At 46.9% G+C, this 13569-nt stretch overlaps 1 protein-coding gene across 5 annotated transcripts in view; it reads left to right on the top strand.

The window, feature by feature from the left end:
- CMSS1 (cms1 ribosomal small subunit homolog) overlaps nt 1-5829 on the top strand; it is a 393986-nt gene extending 388157 nt beyond the window's left edge. For all 5 annotated transcript variants that reach the window (XM_070406094.1, XM_070406095.1, XM_070406096.1 and 2 more), the window contains exons 9-10: nt 1696-1784; nt 5539-5829. In XM_070406094.1, coding sequence (XP_070262195.1) covers nt 1696-1784; nt 5539-5622 — 173 coding nt within the window. In that variant the 3' untranslated portion in view covers nt 5623-5829. The remainder of the gene's footprint in view (nt 1-1695; nt 1785-5538) is intronic.
- The last annotated feature ends 7740 nt before the right edge of the window (nt 5830-13569 follow it).

The raw sequence follows: 13569 nt of genomic DNA, 5'->3' as shown, positions 1-13569 counted from the left end.
TTCTATTGAGTTATATGAGTTCTTCCTGTATTTTGTATATTAAACCCAAGTTAGATTTTTTTTTTTTAACAATTCTATCATGGTAGGATATTTGGGTTGTTTCTTATTTTTTGCTGTTATAAATAATACTGCAGTGATCATTTTGTAAGTAACTGTGTTTAAATTTCTGATGTTTTTATTGAGATATGTGTAGATGGATAATTTTTTTATCAATAGAAAGCATTTTAAAGCTCCTTTTTTATAACGCCCAGTACTTTTTTAGAGAGGTTGTACCTGTTTGCTCTATTACCAGCAGTGAATTATTTTTAAGTGAAGACTACCAACCCATTGTCATTCTTTATTTATTATTTTTAATTTTTTAGAAAATTATAAATAAGAGGCATTGTAATTATAAGAAGCATTAAAAAATTATTTGGGGCCTGGCTGATGTAGCTCAGTGGTTGAGCGTGGACCTAGAACCAGGAGATGTAGGTTCAATTCCGGTTAGGCCACATGCTTGATCCCCAGTAGGGGGCATGCAGGAGGCAGTTGATCAGTAATTCTCTGTCATCATTGATGTTTCTATCTCTCTCTCCCTTTCCCTTCCTTTCTGAAATCAATAAAAAAAAATTGTTTTAAATTATTTTGGGCAGAGAGGGGAAATATTGAAATAATCACAGGAGAGTTGAAGGGACATGCTGCAGTTGTGTAAAAGAAGGCTTCAATTACGTTGCCACGTGAAACATGTAACAGCTTGGGGCAGTGGGGAGAACATGGAGAGTGAGAAGAACTAACTGTGCCCAACTCTGAGACCTCTAAGAAGCAGACAATCCCTGAGGTCCCCTGAAGCCCCACATTCTATTATTGTCTCTAGATCAGCGGTTCTCAACCTGTGGGTCGCGACCCCTTTGGGGGTCGAATGACCTTTTCACAGAGGTCACCTAAGACCATCGGAAAACACATATATAATTACATATTGTTTTTTAATTTATCACTATGCTTTAATTATATTCAATTTGTAACAATGAAAATACATCCTGCATATCAGATATTTACATTACGATTCATAACAGTAGCAAAATTACAGTTATGAAGTAGCAACGAAAATAATTTTATGGCTGGGGGTCACCACAACATGAGCAACTGTATTAAAGGGTTGCGGCATTAGGAAGGCTGAGAACCACTGCTCTAGATAGACAGGAAGACAGTGGGAACAGCCCTAAGTTCTTTCCTAGTCTCCTCAGGGGATAGCAGCCTTTAATAGGGCCCATTCACCTTAGCTTCCTTTTCTGCCCCAAATGAACCTCCCAGCCCTGTCCTCATCCTTTTGCCCACTCACCTCCTCAGTCATGTGGCCTCAGGTAGACTCAACTCCAAACTGCAGGAATCTTATCAAATCCCTGTCAGGAATGAAACTTCACCCTCTGGCGCTTCCTGGAGGCTTAGGATTGATTTTTTGCCAGCACTTGAGCATTTGACAAGCTTAGCAAGAGCAGCTTCTCTGCTTCTCAGAATCAGTGATAAGATTATAGGAGGGGAGTCTTGGACTACCGCATTTGTTTTCCATCAGGCAAGGGCAGCATTTAATGTGAGAAATTAATTACTGGGGAGAGGACAGCAAATGAGGCAAAAAGCAACCAAGAGAATAAAAAGTAGTTTTAATTTGTTCACGTCATGAGGTCTTGACTGCGGCAACCCTCTCCCTATCTCTTTCAGGTGGCCTTAATTTGAACCCCTTAAAGTTTCTGGTTTTTGACTGGAATTGGAGAGATCAGAAGTTGAGGAGGATGATGGACATTCCCGAGGTACCGTGTAACCAGCAGTTAACTTTAATTTTTTTTTTCTTTTATCTGAACTTGAGTTCAAACACAGTAATAGAGTCTTTGACATGAAGACCAGCACATCCTGGCCTTTGACAGTTACTGTAAAGGAATAATCATGGAACCCATCTCACCCCTTACACATAATCCTATCATTCCCATGTGTTTTATAGGAATCAGCTTTGTTTCCTCATTAAATGACCGAGAGCTTCTGCCTCACTAGGGACCATAGCTATACTGTACCTTTGAGAAATAGGAAGATCTGGAGAACTTGGCATACTTCCCTGTGCTTTGCTTTAGAGGCACAATCACCTTTGCTTTTCATCCTTATAAGTGCACTTGGAGGCGGGTGTGCAAATTTGCCTCATTGCTCACATCTTTATGAGTCGAGTGGTTTTTTCTGAGCAGGACGCAAGGGTGATTTCTCTCCAGGTTCTTGTCCAGGTGCATTTGAAGAATGAAGCCACAGACGAAAGGTGGTGTATGAAAAGGTGGAAATTTATTGGAAACAAGTAGAGACTCCCACGTAGGGAGGGGGTCCCAAAGGGAGTGACCCTCTAAGCCCTTTTTCCTAAGGTTTATAAAGGCTGCAGCTCTTTGTCTTTTCTTGCTGCCTTCCAATTGGTAGAATATCAGCTTCAAAGCTCAAAAGCCACATGGTGCCCCCTCTATTTCTCCCCTTTCAGTGGTAGAATTCTCTATCTCCTGTGAAAATCTGTTTCCTCTTTCTCCCACTTGTCAGCGTTTCTCTATCCTCTGTGAAAGTTCTTTTTCCTCTTTCTTCCCATCCCGTGTGGCTCTTTCCTATCTTCTGTGAATGGATGTCTTCCTTTCCCCTTATCCTGTGGCACCTTTTGTTCTCTGTGAACATATGCCTTTAGCAGCTCCAAGCCCCCACTTATGGGCTCCAAGCCTTCTTCCCCCATGGACCCTCTTTATTTCTAAAACTCCCTAAACCTACCTATTTTACCCCCTAAAACTCCTTTCATTTACATCCCCTAAAACCCAGTTACTTAATTTGGAGCTAGTTTGATTTTGGGGGATTTTTTGATGTCTCAATAGATTAAAATTGAATGTCTACCCTTTCCCAGCCTGAGTGGCTCCATGGTTAAGCATTAACCTATGAACCAGGAAATCATGGTTCGATTCCCAGTCAGGGCACATGCCCGGGTTGCGAGCTCGATCCCTAGCAAGGGGCGTGCGGGAGGCAGCCGACCGATGATTCTCATCATTGATGTTTCTATCTCTCTCTTCCTCTCCCTTCCTCTCTGAAATCAGTCTATGCTAATAAAAGGATAATATGCTAATTAGACCGGGTCAACCAGACATCTTGCAGATGTCCAACTTTTTTCCAGACAAAACCACGGTGGTGGGGGCCGAGACAGAGGCCATTAGGGACAATCAGGCTGGCAGGAGAGCAAGCAGTTAGAGGCAAGATCAGGCTGGCAGAGAGCAAGCAGTTAGAGGCAAGATCAGGCCGACACAGGGGAGCAAGCAGTTAGGGGTGAGATCAGGCTGGCGTGGGGGAGCAAGCAGTTAGGGGCGAGATCAGGCCAGTGTGGGGGAGCAAGCAGGGGCGAGATCAGGCCGGTGTGGGGGAGCAAGCAGTTAGGGGGCGATCAGGCCAGCAGGAGAGGGCAGTTGGGGGCGATCAGGCCGGCAGAGGCAGTTAGGGGCGATCAGGCAGGCAGGCGAGCAGTTAGGAGCCAGTGGTCCCGGATTGTGAGAGGGATGTTCGACTGCCGGTTTAGGCCCTGTGGAATCAGGCCTAAGCCGGCAGTCGGACATTCCCCATAGGGTCCCAAATTGGAGAGGGTGCAGGCCAGGTTGAGGGACACCCCCCCCCCCTTCCTGTGCACGAATTTTGTGCACTGGGCCTCTAGTAAAAATATATTTTAAAAACTGAATGCCTGCCCTGGCCAGTATGGCTCAGTTGGGTGAGTAATGTCCCAAGCACCAAAAGGTCACTGGTTCAATTCCCGATCAAGACACAACCCAGTTTGCAGGTTTGATCCTTGGTCAGGCTGCTTATGGGAGGCAACCGATCAATGTAGCTGTTGGAGATAAAAGGATTTGTACAGTAGTAAACAGGGCTGCCGGTCACCACTCAGGAATGAATCATGGCAGTAACTAGCGTATAGGCTGGGAATTACTCCTCCATCCATGCCCAGTGAACTAATTTACCACATATAACTATATTCCCAGAATGACCAAACCTGATCACAAATGATCAGTGAATTATATCAGATATCAGTTCAAGTTAAGAAACAATTTTCTCACTTTCCTACACACACACACACACACACACACACACACTGTCCCCTGAACAGTTTTGGGGTTTTTTTTAACTGGTTTTGCTGGGCCGGCGTGGCTCAGTGATTGAGCATCGACCTATGAACCAGGAGGTCATGGTTCAATTCCCAGTCAGGGCACATGCCCAGGTTGTGGGCTTGATTCCCAGTGTGGGGTGTGTAGGAGGCAGCCGATCTACGTTTCTCTCTCATCAATGTTTCTCTCTCTCCCTCTCTGAAATCAATAAAAATAAAATAAACTGGTTTAACCAATTTGATGTCCAGCACACGAGGCCATATTTGATTATTTCAGATTTAATGTTAAATCTGAGTAATCTACCACTAGTTTTTTAATTACAATAATTCAGAGAAATAGTAACAAAACAAAACAAAAAAAACCCTTGTCCCTCATAGTTACACGAAATTCATGCACTGGGGGGGGGGCGGGGGGGGGGTCCTCAACCTGGCATGTTCCCTCTCGTGGGGAGCGGGCCTAAGCTGGCAGGCAGACATCCCTCTTGCAGTCCGGGACCCCTCGCTCCTTACCACCCGCCTGCTTGCTGCTCCTTACCATTTACCTTGCTGCTCCTTAGCACTGCCGCGAAGGTGGGAGAGGCTCCCGCCACCGCTACTGCACTCGCCAGCAGGGAGCTCTGCTTCTGGTTGAGCAGCGCTCCCCCTGTGGGAGCGCACTGACTACTAGGGGGCAGCTCCTGTGTTGAACATCTGCTCCTGGTGGTCAGTGCACATCATAGCAACCGGTCATCCCGCCATAACGGTTCCTTAGGCTTTTATTATACAGATACTAGAGGCCTGGTGCACAAAATTCGTGCACGGGGGCTGGGGGTCCCCTCAGCCCAGCCTGCACCCTCTCCAATCCGGGATCCCTCGGGGGATATCCAACTCACAATCTGAGACTGCTGGCTCCTAACTGCTCACCTGCCTGCCTTCCTGATCACCCCTAACTGCTCCCCCCACTGGCCTGGTTGCCCCCAACTGCCTCCTCCCCACCCCCTGCCGGCCTGGTCGCTCCACGCAGCCTGCTTGTTCAGTCGTTTGGTCATCCCTCACTAACCCCCCCCTGCCAGCCTGGTCGTCCCACACAGCCTGCAGTTCGGTCGTTCATCCGGTTGTTTCGGTCGTGATGGCCCCTGGCTTTTTATATATTAGGACTGTGTCTAATCTGGACACACTTTAGATATCTTTATATGAGATTTTATTTTAAGCAAGCAAAAGGACACTTGAATGAAACTGGTGTTTTATATAATACCTCTTCCTTTACTTGTGCAACTCTTCCAGCTCTGAATAAAATATGGGTTAGGATTTCTGCCATCCCTGACTCTGGCCATATCAGCTGCATAAATACCAGAGAGTGCAGAAGGTTGAATTTATTCACCAAGACCATCTTAATCTTAACCTTTTTTTTTTTTATCTTTTCTCTCATTTAGATAAAAAAGGAAGTTTTTGAACTTCTGGAAATGGGAGTCCTCAGTCTGTGCAAGTCAGAATCCTTGAAGCTGGGCCTCTTCTAATCTGTGTCCCAGTGAAGATCCCAGGGTTCATGGTGGGATTTGCCTCTTTTCAATGGCTCAGACACACTGCAGACACTCAGTACAAATCAGCTGCTGTTTTATTGCATTAGCCGCATCACCAGGTAGACCCCTGGGAATGTGTGATCAACATGAATCTGTCCTTTGCCAACCCCTTGTATAATAAAATATTGCCAGCTTGTTCTTCTCTCACCGACTGACCTCTGATGTGACTGTGCTGGGCCAGCTTAGGCAAATGCTTCCCTCTCTGAGCCTCAGTCTCATCAGCTGCAAAATGGGAATGATATTTGGCAGGATTGTTGAGGATTCCATGTGATGGTACATGTGGAACAGATTTGCAAACTACGAAGCCTGGTCCCAGTGTGAAGCATGGCCGTAGTAGTAGGAAGAGCTGCAAGTGTATGTGGCACTTTGTAAATACAAAAGACAACAATATAACTACAACTTTTTTATTTATTTTTTAACTTGTTATTCAGACTTACAGAAAAGTTACAAAAATAGCATAGAGAATTCCCATATGTCCTTCCTCTGGCTTCTCTCAATATTAACATCATGTATAACCACGGTAGTTATCAGAACTAAGAAATCAATGTTGGTACAGTACAATTAACTAAACTACAGACTTCATTCAATTTCACCAGTTTTTCCACTGATGCCTGTTTTCTTTCTTTTTTTAATATATCTTTTTTTAATATATTTTTTTTTATTTCAGAGAGGAAGGGAGAGGGAGAGAGAGATAGAAACATCAATGATGAGAGAGAATCATTGATCAGCTGCCTCCTGCACATCCCCGACTTGGAATCAAGCCCTCAACCCAGGAATGTGCCCTTGACCGGAATCGAACCCGGGACCCTTCAGTCCACAGGCCGATGCTCTATCCATTGAGCCAAGCCAGCCAGGGCTGATGCCTGATTTCTATCCTAGGATCCAGTGGAGGGTCCCACATTGCATGTAGTTGTCATGTCTCCTTAGTTTGCTCAGATCCAGGACTGCTCCTCAGCCCTCCCTTTGTGTCATGACCTTGACACTTTTGGAGAGTAATGACCAGGTGTTTTATAGAATGTACTTCAATATCAGTTTGTCAGGTGTTTTCTGCATTTTTTGGACAGAATACCACAGGAGTGATGTGCTATTTTTTATACATCATAGCAGGGGGTATATAATATTGATTCATCTTAATACTGGTAATGCCAACTTTGTTCACCTGGTTACAGTAGTGCCTGCTGAATTTCCCCCCTGTAAAGTTACTATTTTTTCCTTTGTAATTAATATTTATCTTGGAGGAAATACTTTGAGGCTACACAAATATCCTTTTTTCCCTCATACTTTGCCTACTAATTTTAGCAACAGTAGTAGTTCTTGTCTGAAACCATTATTCTGTAGTGATTTTTCTGTTTCCCTCGTTATTTCAACATTTATTAATTGGAATTCTTCGGGAAGAGAGAGCTGTCTCTTTTTTCCATTTACTTGTTTGTTCAACTTTTTACATCAGTATGGACTCATGAGTGTTTATTTTGTTCTATGAATTATAACCCAATACTATTGGTTTTATTTTGTTGCTGAAATTCACTTACTTTCTTACTCATTTAAATAATTTTTATTGATTACCCATCTATGTTAAGCAGTATATAGGGCTTTAATCATTGACATAGTACTGAAGAAAAAGTATTATTATTCACATTTTTTAGATGTTGAAAGTGAATCTCAGGAAGGACACACAGTAGTTTTAAGTAGCAGAACCAGAAGTCCCCAGATCTCCCATGGCAGGACACCATGATCACCATGTTAGGGATTCAGGCATATAAATCAAATAAGAGATAAAAACAAACAGATGCCACTACCGGTACATAAAATTCCACATTTGAATACTGTGACATTTTAAGGAGCCTGGCAGTCTAGCATTAATCAACCTCCATTAAAAACACACTTCTGCATACCAGAGACTTGCTGCTAGTGCATCTCTGTTGTCTGGAAGCCACACACAGGGACTCAAAGGGAAGAAAAGCAAGTTCCATTCTGCAGGACCCTGACTCAGGCCCAACAGTTAGAGGGAAAAGAATAAAAGCTGCCACAATGTGAAAATCTATTCAACTATGGCTAAACTTAACCCTATTCTTTTCATCCCTTTAATCTTAACATGTGAGTTGTTCTTGGCCAATAGTAAGAAAAAAGAATAGATCACATGCCTTCCCTGTACAGGCATTTAACTTCCTGTCAATTAACAGGTCTTAGATTAATCTGGAGGAAAACATCAAGCATCTATACTAATAAAAGCCTAGGTGGTGTCTCTCCCCCGCATCATCACAAGATGGCCACTCCCACGTCGTCACAAGATGGCCACCACAAGATGGCTGGCAGGGGAGGGTAGTTTGGGGCAATCGGGCCAGCAGGGGAGGGCAGTTGGGGATGATCAGGCTGGCAAGGGAGGGCAGTTGGGGGCTTCAGGCCGGCAGAGAAGCGGTTAGGCGTCAATCAGGCTGGCAGGGGAGTGGTTAGGGGGCAATCAGACTGGCAGGGGAGTGGTTAGGGTGTGATCAGGCTGGCAGGCAGAAGTGGTTAGGGACAATCAGGCAGGCGAGCGGTTAGGAGCCAGCAGTCCCGGATTGTGAGGGATATCTGAGATTGGAGAGGGTGCAGGCTGGGCTGAGGGACAACCCCCCCCCCCCCCCCAGTGCACGAATTTTGTGCACAGAGCCTCTAGTCCTATACTAATAAAAGACAAACATGCAAATTGACCATACTTTCGCTATGCCTTAAGCCACGCCCACCAGCCAATCAAAGCAACTATATGCAAATTAACCCAACCAAGATGGCAGCCGGCAGCAGGCTTGCTGGAGTGAGCAGGAGGCTTGCTTGCTCCAGTGATGGAGGAAGCCAAGGTTCCTCGCCTGCCGCAGCCCGGCTCTGAGCTCCACTGAAAGCAACAAAGTTTCAATTATAGAAGGTAAACAAACCCCAGATACCTGCTTTCAGCCAGCCGTGGCCACGGAGCTGGAGCGAGCAGGAGTGGGTTGCCCCTGGCGATAGAGGAAGCCAAGCTTTCCGCAAGCCTCCGCTAAAGGCAACAAAGTTTCAATTATAGAAGGTAAATAAATCCCAGAATAAAAAGAAAAAAAGGAGAAGCTGGGAGCTTACGTTGCCAGGGTGCTTGGCCAGCCTGAAAACGGCCCTCAGCCCCTCACCCAGACTGGCCAGGCACCCCAGTGGGGACCTCCCTCACCCAGGCTGGCCAAACCTCCATGGGGTGAGGGTCCCCACTGAGGTGGATATCCTCCGAGGGGTCCCACACTGCAAGAGGGCATAGGCTGGGTTGAGGGACCCCCCAAGTGCACAAATTTTTGTGCACCGGGCCTCTAGTCTATCCTATCTAATAATAGAGAAACATGGTAATTAACTGTAACTTCGCTACCCTTCCCATTGGCTAATCAGCGAGATATGCAAATTAACTGCCAACCAAGATGGCAGCCAGGCAGCTGAAACGAACAGGATTGCTTGCTCCAGTGACGGAGGAAGCCAAGGTTCCCCGCCTGCCACCACCCAGCTCTGAGCTGCTCTCTAAGCAACTATGTTGCAAATATAGAAGCTAAACAACCCCCAGAAACCTGCTTTCAGCCAGCCGGGATCTCAGAGCTGGAGTCGAAACAAAGTTTCAAATACAGAAGGTAAACAAAGCCCAGATACCTGCTTTCAGCAGCCGAGGTCTCAGAGCTGGAGCCGAGCCTCAAAGCTAAAGCCGGCTCTCAGCTCCAGTGACAGCCATAGAAGATAAATAAATCCCAGAATTAAAAAGAAAAAGAAAAAAAGGAGAGATTGGGAGCTTCAGTCGCCTGCCAGCCTGAAAACGGCCCTCAGCCCCTCACCCAGGCTGGCCAGGCACCCCAGTGGGGACCCCCACCCCGAAGAGGGTGTGACCAGATGCAAGCAGCCATCATCCCCTCACCCAGGCTGGCCAGGCACCCAAGCGGGACCCCCACCCTGATCCGGGACACCCTTCAGGGAAAACCAGCCAGCCCCCACCCGTGCACCAGGCCTCTATCCTATATAGTAAAAGGGTAATATGCCTCCCAGCACTGGGATCAGCGGAGCTGTGAGGCCTCCCAAATCCAGGATCAGCAGAGCAGCGAGGCCTCCCGGCACCGGGATCAGCGGAACAGCGAGGCCTCACTGCCCCTGTGTCAAGCAGAGCCGCAAGGCCTCCCAGCACCAGGATCAGCAGAGCAGCAAGGCCTCCCAGCACTGGGATCAGCGGAGCCGTGAGGCCTCCTGGCCCCTGGAGCAGCATGACGGGGCAGCGCCCAACCCCCCTGATCGCCCTGCGGCTCTGTGTGTGATAGGGGGCGGGTCCACAACCTCCCTATCCACCCTGCTCTATTCATGACAGGGGAAGGCGCCCCAACCCCCTGATCTGCCCTGCTCTGTGTGTGACAGGGTGCAGCGCCCCAACCCCCCCATGGGCCCTGCTCTGTGTGTGATGGGGTGGAGCCGCAACCTCCCCATTGGCCCTGCCCTGAGTGTGACGGGGGGAGTGCCCCAACCCCCTGATCCACCCTGCTCTGTGCGTGACGGGGTGGTGCCGCAACCTCCCCATCGACCCTGCCTTGAGTGTGACCGGGCGGCGCCCCAACCCCCCAATCGGCCCTACCCTGAGCGTGACTGACAGTGGCATCACAACCTCCTGATCCGCCCTGCTCTGTGCATGATGGGGTGGCGCCCCAACTCCCCAATCGGCCCTGCTCTGAGCCCGACCAGGAGCTGCGGGGCAGGCACCTAGGGATTGGGCCTGCCCTCTGCCACCCGGGAGCGGGCCTAAGCCAGCAGGTCGTTATCTCCTGAGGGGTCCCAGACTGTGAGAGGGCACAAGTGGGGCTGAGGGATACCCCCCCGCCCCCCGCCAATGCACAAATTTTTGTGCACCGGGCCTCTAGTATATATATAAAAGCCTAATATGCAAATTGTCTATTGTCTTCTCTGGAGTGAGACCGGGAGACCAGGAGTTCAATCGCTTGCTCTGTCATGCGCTTACCATCAGGGACTGGCGCTGAATGAAGGGAGGCCCCAGCCAGTAGCCGGAAGGCCCTGATTGGCCCTGATCACTGGCCAGGCCTAGGGACCCTACCTGTGCATGAATTTCGTGCACCAGGCCTCTAGTGATTATATAAGAGGACAGAGTTGCAAATTGAGACATCCAGTCTATGCATGTCAAAATTCAGACCAATCCACTAAGCCACTATTGATTTACCAAAACCAAAAAATGAGACCATCATGATTATTATGTTTGCATATAAGTTATGTGTAGGTGTGAGTGTACTCCACACACAACCACTTTTTGATTCTACACTTATATTTAGTACATTTGCATCCCAGCAGTTAATAGGAAAAGGCAGTGAAATATGAGGCAACTCCAAATATATAAAATGACTGCCAATGCCTAGGAGGCTATATTAGTATATATACAGGTTAAAGAAAAATGAAAACAAGGACTTAAAAAGGTACGCTCTGAAGTTTCTAATGATACTGCAACATAACAGCTGCCAACAGATCATCACGCCCACATCAGCTTAGAGCAGTGGTTCTCAACCAGAGGAGAATTTGCCCATGTCTGGAGACATTTTGTTGTCACAACTAGGGGGCCACTATACTATTGGTATGTAGTGGGGGGTAGTGACTGGCAGTTAGTGGGTCGAGGCCAGGGATACTACTACACATTCTACAACCTACAGGGCAGCCCCTCACCACAAAGACATCTGGACCAAATGTCAACATTGCTGAAGTTGAGGAACCCTGTTCTAGAAACTTGAAAAGCAGAACAACTGAAGTATAATTGTATGCTTAAAATAGGTTTACTTAGAAGCAAGAAATATGTAAATACAAAAATACTTATAAAATGTGTATTTGAAAAAATTTAAAAATAAAATGTGTATCTGGCGGTCTCTCAAGCATGTTGCCCCAGAAGTATTTTTCTTACTATCTGTGATGGTTAATTTTATGTGTCAACTTGACTGGGCCACAGGGTGCCCAGACAGTTAGTTGATCAAATACTATTCTGGGTGTTTCTGTGAGGGTATTTTTGGATGAGGTTAATATTTAAATTAGTAGACTGTGGTGAAGCAGATTACCCTCCATACTGTGGGAGGGCCTCATTCTGTCAGTTAAGGCCCAAATAAAACAAAGGTTGAGCCCCCTCCCCCATCCCCCCATCAAGTGAGAAAGAATTCTGCCCCCAACTGACAGCTCCCTGGCCGATGGCCTTCAGACGGGGACAACAGCTCTGCAGAGTTTAGACTCAACTCCTCAATCACGTGAGCCAATTCCTTATAGTCTCTCTCTCTCTCTCTCTCTCTCTCTCTCTCGCAGAAGTAGATTTACAGTTGTTGGTATGGAAAATAATACAATACTTAATAAATAATAATATGAGAATAAACTATTTTGTGTACTCACAACTGTAATCCTACTTTTGCCCCACCCTGTATGTAATCTATTGGTTCTGTTTCTTTGGAGAATCCTAACATACTAGCTGTGAATCTCCTTTAGTTTGGGACTGTGGTTGGTTTGGTTTTGTTGTTTTATAAAAGGCCCAAGAAAGCCCTAGCTGGTGTGGCTCAGTGTATAGAGCATCGGGCACCAAAGAGTCTCGGGTTTGAATCCCAGTCAAGGGCATGTACCTGGGTTGCATGTTCAATCCTAGGCACTGGTCGGGCCAACACTGCGCATTTAATCAAATCTTATAGACTTACTGGCTTTTAAACCCAAGCTCTTGACCATGTGTATTTACTAAAACAAACAGTAGATGTAAACTGGAAGTGTTCACTACTGCCTTCTTACACAAGGCTGCCTGATACCAACAGCCACACTACACTCGTAGCCAGATCCTAATGGCGTGCTGAAGAGTTTCCATTGGTATTGTGCTTTTTCCCCAGTTCTGTGAGTAGAAAGTTCTGACTCTGAATTGGAAACCTCCTATTACATGTATTTGCATTTACTAGTATTTTATATTCTTTTAAACTAGGTACATTTGCCAAAGTAATTGCCTTCTTTAATAAAAAAATAAAAATAAAATAGTCCATCATGGCTTTCCTTCCTAATGTATAAAAGAGGAAAGATTAGAAACTCACCTAATTTTTTTAGAATCCTAATTCTACATCTTAAATTCATCTTAAAGAAAAGGGAGTAATTAACATCCTAATGAAAATGATTTTAATAGATTTCTAATAAGTGAAAAACAAAACAAAACCAATAACACCATCCTATATAATAAAAGGCTAATATGCAAATAGACCAAACATTGAAACAACCAGTCGCTATGACATGCTCTGACCACCAGGAGGCCCATGTGAAACATGGCAGGTGTCGGCCATGGCAGAATGGTGGAGCAGATGAGCGGGGGCACCAGACCAAGGCAGGGCACCAGTCGCTGTCATCGGGGCAAGCCTCTGGTGGTTACTGAAAATTCTTTGCTCCCGCGCAAGGCGGTCCCATCTCTCACACCTGCTGCTGGCGATGGCCCCACTCCCACCCGCTGCCAGCGCCCAGCGCCAGTCCTGATCGCTCGGCACCATCAGCAGGTGTAAGCAGCGGCTGCTGGCCCCGATAGCCCCTGAGGGCTTCTCTACCTCTCCCTGCTCCTGAGGGGTGATCAGGGCAGCAGCCACTGCTTACACTGCTGCTGGCACTGGCCCCAATCACTCTGTGGAGTCAGCAGGTGCGAGCGGGGCCGGCACCATCAGCACATGGGAGCAGCAGCAGTGGGAACAGGGCTGCGGGCAGACAGGACCAGGAGCCGGGGTGGGGGTGTGGAGGAGGGGCCGAGACCCACCCCTGTGCCCACCGCAGCCTCGGGGCCCACAGTTCCTTTCAAGGTGCAGGAATTCATGCATTTGGGCCCTAGTAATATAATATTGAACATATCATTGTTATCTGTCTTTTTCTTCT

Source organism: Myotis yumanensis, unplaced genomic scaffold (genome assembly GCF_028538775.1).
Source record: "Myotis yumanensis isolate MYYU_CA2020_CCGP unplaced genomic scaffold, mMyoYum1.0.hap1 SCAF_2, whole genome shotgun sequence".
Classification (NCBI taxonomy): domain Eukaryota; kingdom Metazoa; phylum Chordata; class Mammalia; order Chiroptera; family Vespertilionidae; genus Myotis; species Myotis yumanensis.
Note: the sequence above shows the minus strand (reverse complement) of the source record. Positions and strands in the feature narration are given on the sequence as shown.